At 53.6% G+C, this 18,392-nt stretch overlaps 1 protein-coding gene across 1 annotated transcript; it reads right to left on the reverse strand.

Annotated features, from left to right (window-relative positions):
* Positions 1–754: 754 nt before the first annotated feature.
* Positions 755–18,038, reverse strand: LOC111151983 (aarF domain containing kinase 2). The gene is made up of 8 exons (XM_022510239.1): positions 16,613–18,038; positions 14,252–14,398; positions 11,711–11,839; positions 10,629–10,724; positions 7,707–7,958; positions 6,192–6,320; positions 5,309–5,362; positions 755–1,163 (listed from the first exon to the last, which is right to left on the reverse strand). The coding sequence occupies exons 1-8, from the start codon at positions 17,543–17,545 to the stop codon at positions 1,023–1,025; spliced, it is 1,881 nt and encodes a 626-aa protein (XP_022365947.1). The 5' UTR covers positions 17,546–18,038; the 3' UTR covers positions 755–1,022.
* Between the last annotated feature and the right edge of the window lie 354 nt (positions 18,039–18,392).

The raw sequence follows: 18,392 nt of genomic DNA on the forward strand, positions 1-18,392 counted from the left end.
GCAGATTCAAGCCCTGTTTAACGGGAAATACTGATTTTATTATCTCTATGTTAACATTAGCCAAAACTGACTCCAGACAAATGGAAAAGGGGCTGAACATGACTCAGAGATACTGCAGTCTGAACGCTAACATGTGAGCACAGGGGAACTTGAAGAAAATGGCAGAGCCCATTCTGCTCCTGTCCCTGGTATCATTTTACCTTGTAAAAAAATTGCTCAGGGGGCGCCTGGGTGGCTCAGTGGGTTAGGGCCTCTGCTTTCGGCTCAGGTCATGATCCCGGAGTCCTGGGATCGAGCCCCGCATCGGGCTCTCTGCTCAGCGGGGAGCCTGCTTTCTCCTCTCTCTCCCTCTGCCTGCCTCTCTGCCTACTTGTGGTCTCTGTCTGTCAAATAAATAAATAAATAAATAAATCTAAAAAAAAAAATTGCTCAGGAGATCATCAAAAAATATTTAAAATTATCAAGATAATTTTGAAGTACAGCAAAATTTGCCCAAAGTATATACTATGCCTCCAGAGATTTCTAGTGTGGTAGGACCTGTATAAAACCCATAAATAAGTGATACATGTGCACATATACATGTAAATACGTGTATTTCACCAGTAGGGTACATAACCAGAAACATTTGGAAGCCATGGGTCTACAGGATTCTGTGACACTTTCCAACCTAAATCTCAGAGTCACGGAACACCCAGCAGGACCCATCTGATCCGGAAGCAGACAGGGTTAAAAAGAGAAGAGACAAAAACAAGAAAACAAAATAACTCAGTTTATTTGTCCTCCTCCACAGAACATTATTATCCCCAACACCAGGCCCAGCATCCATGACTGAATGGCTAGGAGTCTTCCCTCCCTTTACTTCCCCTAAGTAACCAAAGCTTTTAAAACAGATGCCTGAAACCAAGTCAGGGTGAAGAATGTGGTATGCCTTCCATGCATCACAATTTTAAAATGTTCAGGCTGCCACAGGAGAGGCTGTCGGAAGTGGCCTTTAGTCCTGAGACGAAGGCCCACTGCTGCGGTCAGCGGGGGAACGCTGGTCCTTTCAGAAGGAAGGGCTTTGCTGCCTCCAGGATGTCCAGTTTGGGGTCCAGTGAGCGGCCAAGGCCCTCCAACACCATGATGGCGAACACAATGGAGGCAAAGTTGCTCTCAAGCTTTACCTGAAACAGAAAAAGACTGGTTCTTTCTAAAGCCCTCTGATCGAGAGATGGTATCTTGGGTGACCATGTGATTGTCCACTCTAAGCCTGCTGGGACTTCTACCATCTACCTGACACTCTTTCCCCTACCTCTTCATTCTCCCCACCGTCTTATCTACTCAACCAACCTCCCATGTACGAGAAATATTAAGGGAAAATCTGGGGGATGCAGCGTGTACTTCTCTAGGGGTGGGTGTGTGTACGTTTGAATGACTTAAAAATAATACAATGAGGGGCACCTGGGTGGCTCAGTGGGTTAAAGCCTCTGCCTTCGGCTCAGGTCGTGATCCCAGGGTCCTGGGATCGAGCCCCGTATCGGGCTCTCTGCTCAGTGGGGAGCCTGCTTCCGCCTCTCTCTCTCTCTGCCTGCCTCTCCACCTACTTGTGATCTCTCTCTCTCTGTCAAATAAATAAAATCTTAAAAAAATAATAATAATACAATGAATATTTCATAGCTAAACCAGAAACTATAAATATACACGAGGGTCATTCTTCAAGATCTGCAGTAGCCTTTTGAGACCATGCACAAATGGCTTTGCTCAAACACAGAAGAGCTTCTCCCCCCACCCTTTTTAAAAAGATTTTATTTATTTATTTGAGAACAGGAGAGAGCATGAGCACAGGGGCAAGAGAGAAGCAGGCTCCCTGCTGAGCAGGGAGCCGATGCAGGGCTCCATCCCAGTACCCCTGGGATCCTAACCTGAGCCAAAGGCAGACCAGGCACCCCAACTTCTTCCCCTTTGGAGCCAGGTTAATAGTAATAGCAATTTAAGTGAATTACTCAACTAATTCTCAAAAGTACTATCATATGGGGCACCTGGGTGGCTCAGTCGTTAAGTGTCTGCCTTCGGCTCAGGTCCTGATCCCAGGGTCCTGGGATCAGGCCCCACATCGGACTCCCTGCTCAGCAAGAGGCCTACTTCTCTCTCTCCCACACCCCCTGCTCGTGTTCACTCTCTCACTGTGTCTCTGTCAAATAAATAAATAAATAGTAGGCAGAGCAACAGGCAGAGGGAGAGGGAGAAGCAGGCTCCCTGCAAAGCAGAGAGCCCAATGCGGGGCTCGATCCCAGGACCCTGAGATCATGACCTGAGCCGAAGCCAGAGGCTTAACCCACTGAGCCACCCAGGTACCCCAAATGCTTTCATTCTTAAGCTGAGTGCTGAGTTCTTCAGTGTTTGCTGTATTCTTTCTACTCTGTGTTTCTAACAAATATTTCATTAAAAAATTAAGTGCCACATGAATAGACATTTCTCCAAAAAAGACATACAAATGGCCAGCAAGCCTACGAAAGAGGCTGACCATCATTAATCATTAGGAAAATGCAATCAAAACCACAATGAGATGCCACCTCCCACCTGTTAGGATGACCATCGTCGGAACGACAAGTGTTGGTGGGGATCTGGAAAACCAGATCCTTTGTATATTGATGCCAGGAAGGTAAAATCCTGTGTGGAAAAGCAGTATAGAGCTTCCTCAAAAAACACAAATATGCCATATAGTCTTGCAGTCCCACTTCAGGGTAAATACACAAAAGAACTGAAAGCAGGTCTTCAAAGACACACTTGCACGTCCGTGTTCATGGCAGCATCATTCATAATAGCCAAGAGGTGGAAGTCGCCCAAATGTCCATGGATGGATGAACGAATGAAGAAAATGCGGTATACACACCCACTATGGAATATTCTTTAGTCTTGAGAAAGAAATCCTGTGACATGCTACAATCTGGATGAACCTCGGCATCATGGTGAGGGAAATGATCCAGGCACAGAAGGACAAATCCTGCACAGTTCCATTTATACAAGATAATTAAAGTCACCCAAATCATGGAAACAGAAAGTGGAATGGCGGTTGCCAGGGGCCGAGAAGAGAGAGAAATTAATAGGAAGTTGTTCAATAGATACAGTTTCCATTTTGCACGTTGAGAAAGTTCTAGAGATTTGCCACACAACCATGTGCATATGATTGACACTGCTGAACTGTGCACCGGAAGTGGTTAGGGTAAATTCTGTATTTGTATTTTTAACTGTAAGTAAACATTTTTAAGTTTTTAAAAAAGCTAAACGCCGAGTGAAGTACCTAGAACACAGTCCTTGTACCAGACATTCTCTGCTCTTCCATTCCGGGAACAGCAGTGTGAATGGCAAAGCTTTAGGGAGCTTCTGCCCACTGTGTCCCCCACTGTGTCTCGGGAAGGCCGTGTCAGGACTTGGAGCACAGGAGGCAGGAGGACAAAGCCGTACGAGTCCGGGTTCTGTGGTCAGACTGCCAGCACCCGGATCCTGAACCTGCCACAGGGGCCATGTGGCCACGGGTTTGTTGTCCGGCCTCTTGGCGTAGGTGTCTGCCATGAGGAACGTGGAGGGGCTTAAGAGGGATACTGACAAGTATGACACAGCTAAATCAGGCACTACGGGGTGCAGAGAGGGAGCTCAGCGTACACCCCCACGATGACTCTCCCAGTCCTCCAGCCCGCTCTGGGGGCTGGGAGAGGCTCGTGCAGGCCGGCGCTGGGGAGTGTGAGCCTCGACTACCCGCTCCACACTGCGTGCAACTGAACTCCCAGGAGTGTGTGTTCACTCCTGTTTCTCTCCAGCCCCACTCCCTAACAATGATTTTCCCAAACCCACCATGATATTAAAGTCATTTTTAAAACAGAACTTGTCAAAAGTTTTGGAAAGCATAAAGCTTTTTACCACAACCCCACCAACAAAGGCAACCCTAGAGCCGGAGACGGGTACAGACCGTGGCTCTGCTGTGCACAGTCGGTGGGACGTGGGGAGCCACCTAACCTTTCGGGGCCCATCTCTTCGTGCGGCTAATATGGCAGAGATCATACCTGCCCCGGGGGACTGTCCTGAGATTTGAATGAGACACGGGACGAAAAGCACCCAGTGCGACCGATGCCAGGTGACAGGCATCCCACATGGGCTCGCTGGACCGGTTACCCCGCAAGTCCATGGCATACTTGGGGAAGCCCTAAGGCTGTGCGTCGGTTTTGTTCCAAGCACACAGCCGCTGCAGAGCAGGAGCGGAGCGGCAGGAAGAGCACAGGACTGAGACCCCCTGGTTGTGTGTCAAGTCTGGGCTCCGCCCACAAGGCCCAGGGAGGCAAACGGACCACCCTGCCTCCATCATGCCTCCTGTAAGATGACGGCGCTAGGCCACACACCCTTCTGACTCTCAGCTGTGTGTTACAATCCTTGTCAGATAGCTGCCTTTGGATGGAAATATTCTGTACCTTGATTATATCAATGTCAGTCCCTGTTACAATATTGTAAGACGCTACCGCTGGGGGACACTGGGTAAAGGATACACGGGAGCTCTCTGTATTATTTCTTACAACTGCATGTGAGTCCACAATTATTCCAAAATTAGAAGTTTAATCAAAAATATTTAATGTAATTTCCAAAATAAAAAGCTGCCTTTCCCATGCAGAGTTTCATTAGCAGACTGCAGAACCTCAAGAGAAGCAACAGGAGAGGCCATCTTCAGAGGAGAACCTGCCCTGCCCTCAACACCTTACACCCTCGGCTGGCAGCTTGACTCTGGAGAGTGGCCCCAGACCGCCATCTGTCACAAGGAGACAGAGCCCGAGGTGAAGGCCGAGGTGAAGAACCATGAGGCCACTTCCCTCCAAGGGACTGGGCTAGGAGGCAAAGGCCCAGACAGCCCCCCTGCGACCTCCAAACGCACCAGAACAAGAGGCGCCTCCTCTTGGGCTGCCCGGACCCCAGCCAGGAACTAAGCATGACTTACATTAAGACTAAGGATCAGTGATGTGAACTGAGGAGGGAAGAGGTATGGAAAGCCTGAATTAGTCAGTTTTTGCATTTGTAAAAACATATTCCTCCAGTGAGGGATCACGAGTACTGAGACTGCTAGACTGACAGGTACCACGACCAACTGTGGTCGTGCCGTGACCACGTCAAGGAACAGAAACAACACCCTTCACACAAACGGACTAGTACAGAAAATGTTTGCACAACTGAGGTGTCCTGTAGGAGAGGTCCCTCTCAGCACCCTGCGGCCCCCCTCCCGCCTCCCCAGACCCTTCCCCACCAACCCAACCAGAGCATGGGAGCTCGACTCCGCCAGGGGCCTCACCTTGTGAGTCATCAGTAACTTAAAGACATTCGACAGAAGGCTGGAAACTTGAAGCTGGAAAACAGAATAAAACTGACTGCACAGGCCCGTCCACTGATCCTCTCCCTTCCAGCCCCATCCCTCCCCATCCTCCCACCCACACCCGCCCACACCCACACTCACAACCCCCCCCACACACACACACCAACTGTTGGACAAATTCAAGAAAGGACCGCACACACACCATTGTGGCTCCCATCGCACTAGTGAGTTCAACTCCCTGGCGGAGTTGAGCCTCGAAGCCCTGCTACCCCATCACTCCCATCACTCCAGCACACACAGAAATCCCATCCGAATCCATGAGATGGGAAGGGCCGGGGTGCAGCCGCCACTCCTCACTACCAGGGGTTCACTCCTTGCTCTGACTCGCTCCTGCTAGTGCAGACCGTGCACTCAGTGAGAAAAAAGTCAAGTTTGCTAGAACTGTGGCTAAAACACACACTGGGCTTCTGTTCACGTGTAAATAAAGAACAGCAATGTTAGGTATGTCCTTTGGCTGCTCAGGGGCCTTCATCCTCCCTCCCTCCCTGCTCAGCTGAGCCACTGCTCCCGGGTGAAGCAGCAGAATGGCTACACCGGGGACAGGGAGGGGTTACGGCACTATAAATGCCACTGTGCCAGCAGCCACCAGGTCAAGGAGCCACTCTTGAGAGTCAGGGATGCCAGGGACCTGCTCACTCCCAGAAGACGCAGGCAGAGGACAGGTTTGCCCTTCATCTGCCTTAAAACTCAACGCTGCCTGAGACCTCTCCCATAAAGAGGGTCTACCTTCGACCTTTGCTCCATCCAAGAGCCTGGGTGGTAAACACCACCACGGCCTCCGCCCCTCAAGCGGCCTGCTCACCTTTTCCAGGGTGATGGTGTTCTTCCTGGCCTGGGTCACCAGTGTGGCCATCTCAGCCTTGAACGCCTCCACGTCCCTGCACTCGCTGGCCCGGGCGTGATGCAGGATGAGCTCGGCCACTCTCTGGCCCTACAAGACATGAAGGCAAGGAACTTGGTAGAGTCAAGAGAGGTCATAACACTAGACACTCTGCCCAGACTTCCTCCTATCCCAGTTGCTTCCACCCAAGGTTTCAACCATCCTGCCTCTGACCACCCATCCGTTTTTAATCTCACCCCATCCAGAATACATGGTAACTGACAGAGACTTTGAAATTGGTGGGAGCCCCCCCCATGCTATTACAGCCATCTCCTTCACCATCATCTCCTCCGCCTTCACCAGCCGCACAGGGCACAGCGGCGAAGCCAGCGTCCTGCCACTCACGCTCCACGAGGCCCTGCTGACCAACCAGCCTTATCCCCAGAGTCGCTGGGACCGGCCTCTAGACTGGACCGGCCACACTCGCCTTGTGGGCACTCTTCTTGGCTGAGGAGAATTCCCTCCTCACACCTGACCCAGCCTCTGTGCTCTAGCCTTCCTCCTCCTCCTCCACCCTGGGCACCCTCAGACCAGAGCCTCCTAGTCTCCCTGAACACCCTAGTAGTCACTCCCAGAGCCTTTCACCTCCCACAGTGCAGCCCCGGGAGCCGAGCTCTTTCTCTCTGGCTGTAACTTTCCTTCATCCCAATCTGTGCAGGGGAATGCCCCCCCCCACCTGCCACTGGACCTCAGTGTTTAACCTTGACTCGGGGGACACTTTCAACTGTCTCAGACTCAAGCCTTTGGACTGTCCCCTCAGAAGGCTCCCAAATAAGCAGCAGCTCCCCTGAATTCTGCCTTTAAAAAAACAAAAACAGTTCTCTCTTTGCCAGGGTCTTTCTTGCTGGAAAATTCCACACCAGTTGGTCGGAGGGTTTCTTCATGGTCACTCTTGACATCATACTTTAAGTTGACTCAGTAGAGGTTGTGCTGAATCCCTTTCTGCAAATAATAATTCTTAACCACCGAAGCCCCTTGCAGCCACGGGGTCGGGAGTCAAAAACCAATCCAGATTCCAAGGGACCTTCCCACACTTGGAGTGGAAGTCCTCTGTACTGCTGCTGCTCACCAGCCTGATGGTTACTCAGACAAGAGGCCAGTGTTCCCAATGACCACCCACAGGCCTACTGGCGAGGGAAGAGAAACTACTGGTACAAAACAGCATTCGGGCTGGAGTTATTTCCTCCCCTCATCCCAAACCCTGAGCCGCTTGGAACAGGTGTCCCCCACGGGCATCAGCACATTCTGACTAAAGACCCGTTAGATGGCTTCATTTCCTCTCTCCTTCTCCCTCCCAGTCCTGCCCCTCTCGCTCCGTTCCACCCGTGTCCAGCAGGAGCACCTGTGGCAAACACAGGCATTTGCAAGATTGACAAGGGCAGAGTCGTCCTGCAATGAAAGATCGTCCCCAGCTCCCGCAGGCCCACTGGGGCTCACCTGCCCCATCGCCACAGCCATGAAAACGGCCCGGAAGTTGCTCAGGTCCGCGGCCTGCAGCTCCGCCACGATGCCGGCATCCAGCAGCACCAGGCGCAGCGGGCAGCGGGCGGGGGTCACGGCCACCACCAGCGTGTCGCAGACATCCATCTGCTGCAGCGGTGCCTCTTGACTCTTGGAAGGACCGTCGGCACCCTGGACCAGGATGTTCCCCGGGTGGAGGTCTGCATGGACAAAGTTGTCCACAAATATCTGGAAGGAGATCGGCGCTATTCAAGGCAGAGGCAACCCTCACCGCCCCAGCGGCACCAGGCCATTTGCAGAAAAGCTTCCAAGGTGACAGTAAGTGCCCAGGGATTGAGTAAGATGGTGGAGTACATAAAGCCTCACTGCTTATGTCATGCATTCAGAAGTTGTCCTGGGACAGGCCAGGTTCACATTTTTAAGAAAAAATAATTTCGGGTTAAGCATCTGCCTTTGGCTCAGGTCATGATCCCAAAGTCCTGGGATTGACCCCTGCATCAGGCTCTCTGTTCAGCGGGGAGCCTGCCTCTCCCTCTCCCTCTGTGATCTCTCTCATCTTCACTGTCTCTCAAACAAATAAAATTTTTAAAAATAATAATAATAAAAATAAAAAGATTATAAGGGAACATGAAAAACCAAAGACTGAACTGCATTTTAAAGGACTTATTTTAAGATTGATTAATTGATTGGTTTTAAAGACAGAGAGAGAGAGACCACGCACGTGAGCAGGGGGAGAGGCAATGGGAGATGGAGAGGGACAAGCAGACTCTGCCCTGAGCATAGATCCCGATGTGGGGCTTCACATCACAACCCTGAAATCACAACCTGAACTTGGACTTAGTTTTATTCTGTGATTTTAGAAGTAATAATCTAATTCAGAATAATTACCCATTGCTTGAAGATTTCCCCCAAATTCTAAGTTCTTAAAATGCATGGAACTACCTTTTTATTTTTATTTTATTTTATTTTATTTTTAAAGATTGACTGATTTAACAGAATGAGAGCATAGCAGAAGGAGCACCAAGGAGAGGGAGAGAAGCAGGCTCCCTGCTGAGCGGGGACTGGGGTGGGAGGCTCAATCCCAGGACCCCAGGATCATGACCTGAACTGAAGGGAGACTCTTAACCAACTGTGCCACTCAGGTGCCCACAGAACTACCTTTTTAATTTTTTTAAAATTTTATTTGTTTATTTGACAGAGAGAGATCACAAGTAGGCAGAGAGGCAGGCAGAGAGAGAAGGGGAAGCAGGCTCCCTGCTGAGCAGAGAGACCAATGCGGGGCTTGATCCCAGGACCCTGAGATCATGACCTCGGAAGGCAGAGGCTTAACCCACTGAGCCACCCAGGCGCCCCAGAACTACGTTTTTAAAAAAACATTTCCTAAATCAGACTTCCCCTCCATGACCTCCCTCTGCCCATCATAGTGAAGCCTAACTGTGACACCAACAGCCATCCTGGCACACAGAATCGGGTGTGCAGGGGGAAGTGGTTTTGAACCTCCTAAGCAGGAAAGAAAGCTCCAGAGACTATGATGGACAGAAGTCAGGTGTGACTTTGTGGGACAGGAATGTGCGTCCTGTGAAAGGTCATCTCTGCGGTCAGAAACCACCAGCAAGCCTTCCCAAGGGGAAGGAGAGCCCCAGGGGAGGGTGCAGAGAGCTGCCACTACAGAGGCTCTCTGGGGACATCTCCTGCCACAGCCCCGGGCCCCAGAGACACCCTCCTGGTCCTGGGTTCTAGCTCTGAAGGAGGTGAGAACGGCTGCTGCTCTGGTGAAAATCCTGAGAACTAGAGAAGCCAGGGCTGGCACGCCTGCCGGCTAGAGGTACAAAAAACACTGGCTGACCCCAGGGCTGAACCGCCGGCACATGGCTATCAGTTCTGCCCCCCAGCTTTCGCCCCCGTCCTCGATCCTGCTATCTGGAGCCTGTTATGATCTCCTGTCTCCTGGGTGCTGCTTGGTGCTGCTTCTCCCATAGCTGCTCCCACTGCTGCTTCCCCTCTGGCCCAAGGTGCCCCTCGGAGCCCTGGGGCCTGGTTCCCCACTGAACTCCCACCACAAAGAGTTATGGTAAAACAGCACGTGCCGACCGAGCAGACACACAGCTCTCCCGGCACGGTCCTCAGTCGGGGGTGGCTGACTTTCCACTCGAGGCTAGAGGTAGAGGCTGGGCCCGCTCCCTCTTATGCTCACCTCTTCCCCACTGTGGCCACCGGCCTCTGCCCTCACCGTGCCACGTCAGTCACATGGGTCCTTTCCTCCCACTCCAACCACACACCAGTTCCTTCTTACCCAGCTCCTGCGCCCTCCAGACCGGGACGCTCATCCTCTTTCCTGCCTACAACAAGCCATCCAGCCCCCGGCCGCTGTCACCCGTGCCAGCCAAACCCTGAGGCCAGGACGGGCCCCTCCTGAGTGACCCTGTGGTCCCTGTGTATCCTTTACTGATCTGTGGCCTGTCTTCCCAGGGAATGGTAGTTCCAGGAACATCGTAACCAGGTCCGTTTCGCTCACTGCCGTCTACCTAGCACTTAATTCCGGGCAGGACACAGAGCGGGGGCTCAGCTGCTGGACAAATGAACGAAATACCACTGAGCGTGCGGCGTCTCTGGCTGTTTGTCCAAACCACAGGCAACCTGGGCAGGGCCTGGGTCTGGCTCCCCGCTCCGCAGCACCCGGCATGGTGACCGGTGCACGCTCCGGATGCCGTGCTTAACAGAAAGGCGTACAATGAAGGGGCGTTCGGGTAGGCTCTGCTATCTCTGAGCAGACTCTCAACGTGGTGGCTTGCTGCTTTGCTCACCGCCCCCCACCCTGATAGCCGACCAGGACCAGCGTCTCTGCCATCTCCCCACGACCCCATGCAGGGCCGGAGCGCTCCCTCCCAGCCCACTCACCATCTTCAGCAGCATGTTGATCCCCAGCCGGGCAATCTTCTTCTTCAAGTCAGTGGGGATCCCCGCCTGCTGGTAACTGGACACAGGCACGCTCTCCTTTAAGGAATGTCAGGGGAGAAAGAGCTGGACCCCAGACGGCACACCCCGTGCCCTGCTCCCCACCCCCACATGACCCATCCCGCTGCCTTCCCATCCTTACTCTTCCCAAAGAGTTTTCCCTTCCTCACGATCCCTCTGAATCTGTCATCCACAAGTTAATCTGAACCTGTCCACTTTTCCCTTAGGTAACACTTCTCAAAAACAAAAACAAAACGATTCCCCTCGGTTTATTCTGGAGGAAACCCGTGACTCTGCTGCCCACAGAGATGTAACGTCATGAGAGAAGACAAGGAGCAGGGCTCAGGAGAGCTAGTTTCTGATCAGCAATCAGCCAACAAGGCCATGAGTGAGCTCTGTGACCTCGAGCAAGAAAATGGAGAGAAAGGGGAGAAAGAGAAGGAAGGACAAAGTAAATAACCATTTCATGTAGGTTAGTTATTTATCCGCTGAGACAAGTGCCCGTTGAGATCGATCTTGTTATTCAGCAGTGGCAAAGACCAGAGAGTTTAAGGAACTTCCTCAAGGTCACATAGCCAGTAACATGGGCCTTTCGTGTCACTTCCCTGGATCAAACCTTAGCAGTTTTACAAAGGATCGGACCAGGCAACAGCTAAGGCCACTGCTGAGTACTTCCCCTGTGCAAACTCTGAAGGCGTTTTGCATTCAATGTGTCACTGACTCCTGGGACAAGCCTGAGAGGCAGGGACAGGCACCCACTGTTACACAGGAGGAAACTGACATCACCAGCAAATAAAATGGAAAGGTTTTCAAGTCCAGAAAAGTCTGAGGCCACGTCCAGACTCCCAGCCACCTCCCTACACAGGCTCCCCACCCTGTGCTGTATCCAAACTCCCCTCAGCTTTACGGACAGTAATCCCGTGCTTTCTTGGCTTTTGTCTTTTCAGACGGAAGCCTCCAGGTGAAGCGGAGATGGACCAGCCCTGAGTAGAAGGCACAGCCCCAGGAAGCAAGCTCTCACTTACTTCGTAAGTCTCCACCAAGACATCCCTGGTGACAAAGGGACGCAGGGGGGTGGGGAATTTGACAGAATTCACATTCAGGAAGTTGCACTGGAAGTGTTCTAGATTCCGAGCTTCATAACGCAGGTCAATCTAGAGAGATGTGGAAAGGGGACGAGAGGTGATCTGGGCTCGGGGCAGCAGCCTTTACATCACCATAGGGCTTAGCCAGTCCCCACATCCATCAGCCTCCCCTTCCCCACCTGCAGAATGCCCCAGGAAACCCTGGAGGGGTGGTCTGGCCTCCAGGAACTTCTGGAAGCTACAGCTGCAGACACCCCTGTAGCACCTGGGCTTGCCTGCCTCCAGGCCCTTCCCTCTCTGCTCACCCCCCTTCACTCCAGCCCCTGCAGCCCTTCCCCCATCCCAGGGGTTTACCTCCATGGTTCTCCAGCGGTCTGCTCCCCTCGGTCCACTGCACTGCTCCCTACACTCAGCAAGCCTTTTGCTTGCCAGACTCAAGGGACCACTCCCATCTTGATCCTAATGACCTCTCGGGGCACCCGGTACTGGTGCCACTGAGAACCCCCTTCTTTCTGAACAGCTGTCCTCCTGGCACCTGCTGTTTACTTCCCCCTATGATCCTCCCTGGGCCTCCAGCCGTTCGCTCTCGGTCTGGTCTCCCAGCCCTTCCTCCTGTGTGTGCCCCCCACACGCGGACACTCTCTCAGCGGCTGCCCTTGGCCAGCCTGTGCTCCCGTGCTCCATCCCCTCCCATCCTCAGCTGACAACTCCTCTCAGGACCACGGTCTCCTGGCCAGACCCCGCCAGCAGCTCCACACTTTTCTTCAAGCTGAAGCTTCACAGAAGCCCAAAGCCCCTTAAACACCATGTCTAAACAGAACTTACTGTCCCCACCTGCCAGGCGCCTGGGAGTCACTGCACATTCCTTCTTCTCTCGTGGCCTCCACACAGTGGGCCACTAACAGTGGATCTCCCATCTCAGCATGCTCAGACCCATTTCCCCGCTCTACCCATCTGCGGGTCCCAAGCTGACTGGCAACCAGTCACCGGACACCGGCCGTAACAGAGGCACCTGAGTGGGGCTCCCTGACTCCCGCCATCCCTCTCTCTAACCCTTCTGTGGGGTGCCCCCCTACTACCTGCGGGATGAAGTCTGAATTCTTGAGGATGACATCCAAGGCAGCTGTCTCTTCAGATCCATCTCTTGTGCCTCCCGTGTCCTCTCCGGCCCTGAACTCTAGCTTCCCCCAGTCCGTATGGCGCTTGACATCCCATGCTACCTGAGCCTCCCCCTCTCTCCTTTGCCTTCCTTATTCCCTCTAATGGGAATGTTCTTCCCTATTTGGTCCAACTGTAAACACCTCCCAAGACTCAGCCTGAGCCTGGGGAGGAGCCTTGACCCTCAAGACAGAAAGACCACTTCCTGTCTGGGCCCCAGCGGAACCCAACTGAACCTGCAGAGACCTCTGCAGAGACTTCTACAGGAGTCTCTGAGATCATGCGCTACTTGCAGATATTTACGGATCAGCAGCCTCTGCCTACCATACATTCCTCACGGACAAGAAAATCGCACTCATCACCCCATGCTGTCCATCCAACTTCTAGAAGGGGAACCAAAGCTCGCATGGCTGGTGGGAATGATAGTAATGTGGAGATGGCTGTGGGAGTAGAAGCTATTTTCTCTCTTGTAATATTCTTTTAAATACAAAACTACATTATTTCATAGCATACAGCAAAGCTTTTAAACATTAAAATGCGTCCCTGGGACTTAAAACCTTACGTCGGAGGACATAAATGAGGACCTAGCACCTTGCTTCAGAAAGACTGCCGACTTTCACACTCTCCAACGGGGAGCCAGGCCGGTTCCCTACTTGGAGCCCTGACCTTCCCCAAAGTGTGTTCCCCAAGTCTTGTTATTCAAACAAGGATTCTATGAAGATGGGTCCTGGACAGGATGGAGGGCCCTGTCTATTCAAGAGCCCTGGAAACAGAGCAAAGGCACAGTGCTAGAGTTCACAAATTCTCACCTGGGAGCTCGGCGGCCACCCAAGGCACAGGTAGTGATGCTGAAGGCCTCACCACAGCCCTGCACTTCCCTGCCATGAGCTAAGGAAGAAGGCTTCCCAAGCACACGCGCAGTCACACTGGGTCGTGGCAGTCAAGCCCTGGCCTGTGGACTAGGAAGGCCCCAGATCCCATACCGGATCCTCCGTGACCTGCTGCCCATTCCGCATGGACCCGAGATGATGCAGGTTGAAGATGGTCGTGCCCACCTTGGGACGAAAATGGGTCCCCGAGTCACTATGGAGTAGAGCTCCCTCTCCCTCCTTCCGTTCACCCACACGGATCTTTGCTACAAGCAAGAAATCACCTTGTGGCATCCGGCATTCCTTGTTACATCAGTTACCACTACCTACCCCACTATCACACCACGCCGGCTGTGACACGCTGGGAAATCCCGCAGCCATTCAGTATTTGCTGAACAGCGGATGGAAAGAACTAGGTGACATGCGATTTGCAGTTGAGGGAAGGAGACTTCACCTGATGGACCATGAGCTTCTCAAATTCCTCCACGATCTCGGGCAAGCTAAGCCACTTGACTCCCGGCAAAAGTGCCAGGACGCGGCTGCCCATCTTCATCAGCAGCAGGTCCATCTGTACTTGCGCCAGTAAGCCGGGGTGCAGCACCTGCCAGGGACAGGAAGGTGTCAGGAGGGGACGATCACCCAGATGGGACCGGGGCCCAGCACCGGGGAGCCAAGCCAGCTTCTCATCAGAGCAGAACGGATGTGGGCCCAACATCCGGGAAGCTCCTGCCTCCTTCGCCCCCGCGTGCCTCTGCTGAGATGCCAGGGCCGGCCCCTCCGGGCTGCACTTGGCTTTGCTGGAAAGAACAGGCTGGCTTTTCCTTCCGAATACCTTAAGTTTAGGTCAGCGGCTCCCAAACCTTAGTGTGCATCAGAGTCACCGTGGAGTGCCCAGATGTGGACGGCCAGGCCTCCTCCAGGACCTCCTGCATCACCAACTCTGGGGATGGGGCAAGAATCTGCATTTTGCTGAGCACACCAGGTACTGGGTCAGTACCAGGGCCTGAGTCAGAGAAGCATCTAGAGTCACAGAACCCCAGCAAGGATGCACTGAGGTGGGATGGAAAGAGTCTGCTTTCAAATGCCTGTTGGTTCTACAACTCTTTCCCAGTCTGAAACTGGCCAAGATATCAACCTCTCAGCCTCCTGTTCCGCTTTTTAAAGATTATTTATTTATTTATTTATTTGACAGAGACCACATAGGCAGAGAGGCAGGCTGGGGGGTGGAGGGAGGGACGGAGGCTCCCCACTGAGCAGAGAGCCCGATGCAGGGCTCAATCCCAGGACCCTGAGACCATGACCCGAGCTGAAGGCAGAAGCTTTAACCCACTGAGCCACCCAGGCGCCCCTCTTTTTAAAACATGGAGATGGGGCGCCTAGGTGGTTAAAGCGTCTGCCTTCAGCTGAGGTCATGATCCTGGGGTCCTGGGATTGGGCTCTCTGATCTGTGGGAATTCTGCTTCTTCCTCTACCTCTGCCCCTCCCGCCTGCTCGTGCTCTCTCTTACACTTACTCTCTCTCTCTCAAATAAATAAAATCTAAGAACAAAACAAAACAGACCATGGAGATAATAGTCCTTACCTGCTCCCCCACATCAAGTCCTTTCAAAAGCTGAGATCAAAGCGGCGATATATAAAGATACAAGTTAAGCCAATGCCTACCTCAAAGGCAGCTACTACAGACTAAATAATGTGTCTACCATGACTGGCACCTGTCCTGGTACACAGCTGGCATCCACTCCCTTGGTATACCACAGAGCGGAGGATATTTTGGTCCAGTATTCCCCAAACATGCCTGCTCATGGGAATCACTGGCAGCATTTATAAAAAGCCAGGCCTCAGGGGCGCCAGGGTGGCTCAGTTGGTTGAGCCGCTGCCTTCGGCTCAGGTCATGATCCCGGCAGCCTGGGATCGAGTCCCACATCGGGCTCGGCAGGGAACCTGCTTCTCTCGCTGCCTCTGCCTGCCTCTCTGCCTGCTTGTGTGTACTCGCTTGCTCTCTCTCTCTCTCTGGCAAAAAAAAAAAAAATCTTAAAAAAAAAAAAAAAAAAAAAAAAGCCAGGCCTCAGGCCTTGGAAAGAATGATTCAGTAGGTGCAAAGAGAGGGCTGTTTCCAAGGAGCTATATGAGAGGCATCAAGAGTACCTGCCACCAGGGTCTGCCAGAGACCTGGGACCATGCTGAACGGGATGGAAGAGGGCGGAGACAAAAATGATGGAGCCCAGGGCGCCTGGGTGGCTCAGTGGGTTGGGCCTCTGCCTTCAGTTCAGGTCACAATCTCAGGGCCCTGGAATCGAGTCCTGCATTGGGCTCTCTGCTCAGCTGGGAGCCTGCTTCCTCCTCTCTCTCTCTGCCTGCCTCTCTGCCTACTTGTGATTTCTCTCTCTGTGTGTCAAATAAATAAATAAAGTCTTAAAAAAAAAAATGATGGAGCCCAGGCAGGGGTGACTAGAAAAGAAAAGTGACAGGAGGAAGCCACTTCTGTACAAATGAATACTGCCATCTTGGGTTCGCCCCAGCACGTCTGAGACTGTCTCTGACTTATCCTCACCCCAGAGGAGCAGGTCAGCTGAGTAGTGGTTCCTCCACCCACAGAGGCAACAGATCCCAAACCCTCTTCACACAGCCATTCCCTCAAACCAAGAAATACAGCGTGCACAGCATAGGCACACAAACAAAAGTCAAGCTAAGAAAAATCAGCAGAAAGCAATGTGGGGTGATTTGCAAATGGGTATGCCTGACCCCATAGAGACAGCTCTCTGGACACAGTAAAATTTTAGACAGAAAGTGTCTGCTGAAGCCATCCAAGCACTTACTTTCACGGCCACAGGGATGAGGTGATCTGGCTCAGGTCGGTGGGCACACGCTAAAGACTGAGACACGACTGCATTTGATCCAACCAGGTCAGCTTCAGGGAGGAGCAGCCTTTCTAGAAAGGACTGGTCAGCAAGACTTCCTTGAAACCCCCACCCCTTCTCCGGGGGTCTAAAGAGATCTCCCAGCCTCCCGACTGCCCCAGCTTCCGAAGAAGGCTGCAGGCGGGAGGCCTTAGCAAGTCTCCGGACACTGTCATTCTCCAGGAAGGCAGGATTGGCACGTGCTTTGTACACTTGGGCCACACAGCCTGAACCCACAGGTTCCTTCTTCTCAAAGCAGAGGACCTTCCCCCAGTCTTCCCCAAACGCCTGCCGCAGGAAGTGTTCTGTGTGAGTCCAAGGGTGGGGCGTCACCCGGACATGCAGCTTGGAGAACTGGGCACAGAAAGCCTCTGAGAAGAGATCACGCCGGGTGCTGGCCCATTGGCCCAGTTTGATGTAGGTTGGGCCTGAAGTCTCCGTGGCTTTCAGAAGCAGGTAGAGCCAGAAGCTGGAGATGCTGGGAGCCAGGTAGGTGAGGGGATAGAAGAGAAGGAGAGGGAAGAATTTCATCAAAAGAGCCCCAGCCCGGAGCCAGATGCGGAGGTGCAGAAAGAGGCCTCTGAGCCGCCCCTCTTGGGAGACTCTCTCCAGTGGTCCATTTTCAGCGAGGTCACTCCAGCTGGCTCTTCGCTGGCACACGCTCTCAGGGGCCCCCTCACCACTGTCCCCATAGGTCGAGATAAGTTTGGGTAAAGTACCGAGCAGAAGCCAACAGAGTCTGGCATTACGAGAGCACCCAGATGATCTTAAAAGGCCGAGTTCTTTTCTGAGCTCAAAACCCCTTAGGTGCGACAAGCAGACCCTGACGGAGAAGCGCCAGGGGGTCACCATCCTCTTCCAGAGGTCATCGGGCCTAGGCTGCCTGCCCTCGACTTAAAGGGCACCCATCTATGTTCACGCTTTAGGCAAGGCTGACACAAGTCCAGGGTCACAGCTGAGTATCCCACTTAAAAATGGGGTACCAGCGAGACCCCGCGCCGCTCAGACCCTGCGTGCAGACTAAGTGTGGGCAGGCTATGCGCAGTCTGGCTCTGCAGGGCGCGCCCCCTAGGCCGCGCAGCCCGGCCCCTCCGTCCCCGCTCCGCACCCCACTGCCTCCCCGTACCTCGCTTAGACCTAAGACCCGAGGCCGGCTGCGCCTTCGGGGGCTTTCAGAACCGCACCCACTATGACAGCGGAAGGAGCCCAGCCAGACGCCCGGCCAGGCCCAGAGCGGAGACGCGACCTGGCAGAGGAGAGGAGAGCCTGGCGACCGCAGGGTCACCCGAACCCGGGCGGGTGCCCGGGCACCCGCCGAGACCCAGAGCACAGAGAGGCTGGGCGGGGGTGGGGCTGGGGGTGGGGGTGGATGTGGGTGCGGAGGACCCGGGTGCCGGGAGCAGGAGGAAGGCGGAGGCAAGGGTGGTGCGGGGCAAGAAGGAAGGTACACCCGGGGCAAAGGGTTGAGGGCCGCGGCGTGGGGGAGGGGGCAGTGCGAACCGCCGAAGACCCGGGCACGGGGTACCGCGGTGGGGAAGAGCCAGGGGCGGGGAGATGAGGGGTGCAGAGATTCAAAGAGGAGGGTCCGAGGATCCGGACGCCGACAGCGGGAAGGGTGTGCGGAGGGCAGGCGATCGGAATGGAGAGAGCGGGGAGAGAGGGGTGGGGAGGGTGGGGAAGAGGGGCGCGGAGGGCCGGA

The sequence above is a fragment of the Enhydra lutris genome, unplaced genomic scaffold, assembly GCF_002288905.1.
Source record: "Enhydra lutris kenyoni isolate GAN:26980312 unplaced genomic scaffold, ASM228890v2 scaffoldscaffold27, whole genome shotgun sequence".
In the NCBI taxonomy this organism is placed as follows: Eukaryota; Metazoa; Chordata; class Mammalia; order Carnivora; family Mustelidae; genus Enhydra; species Enhydra lutris.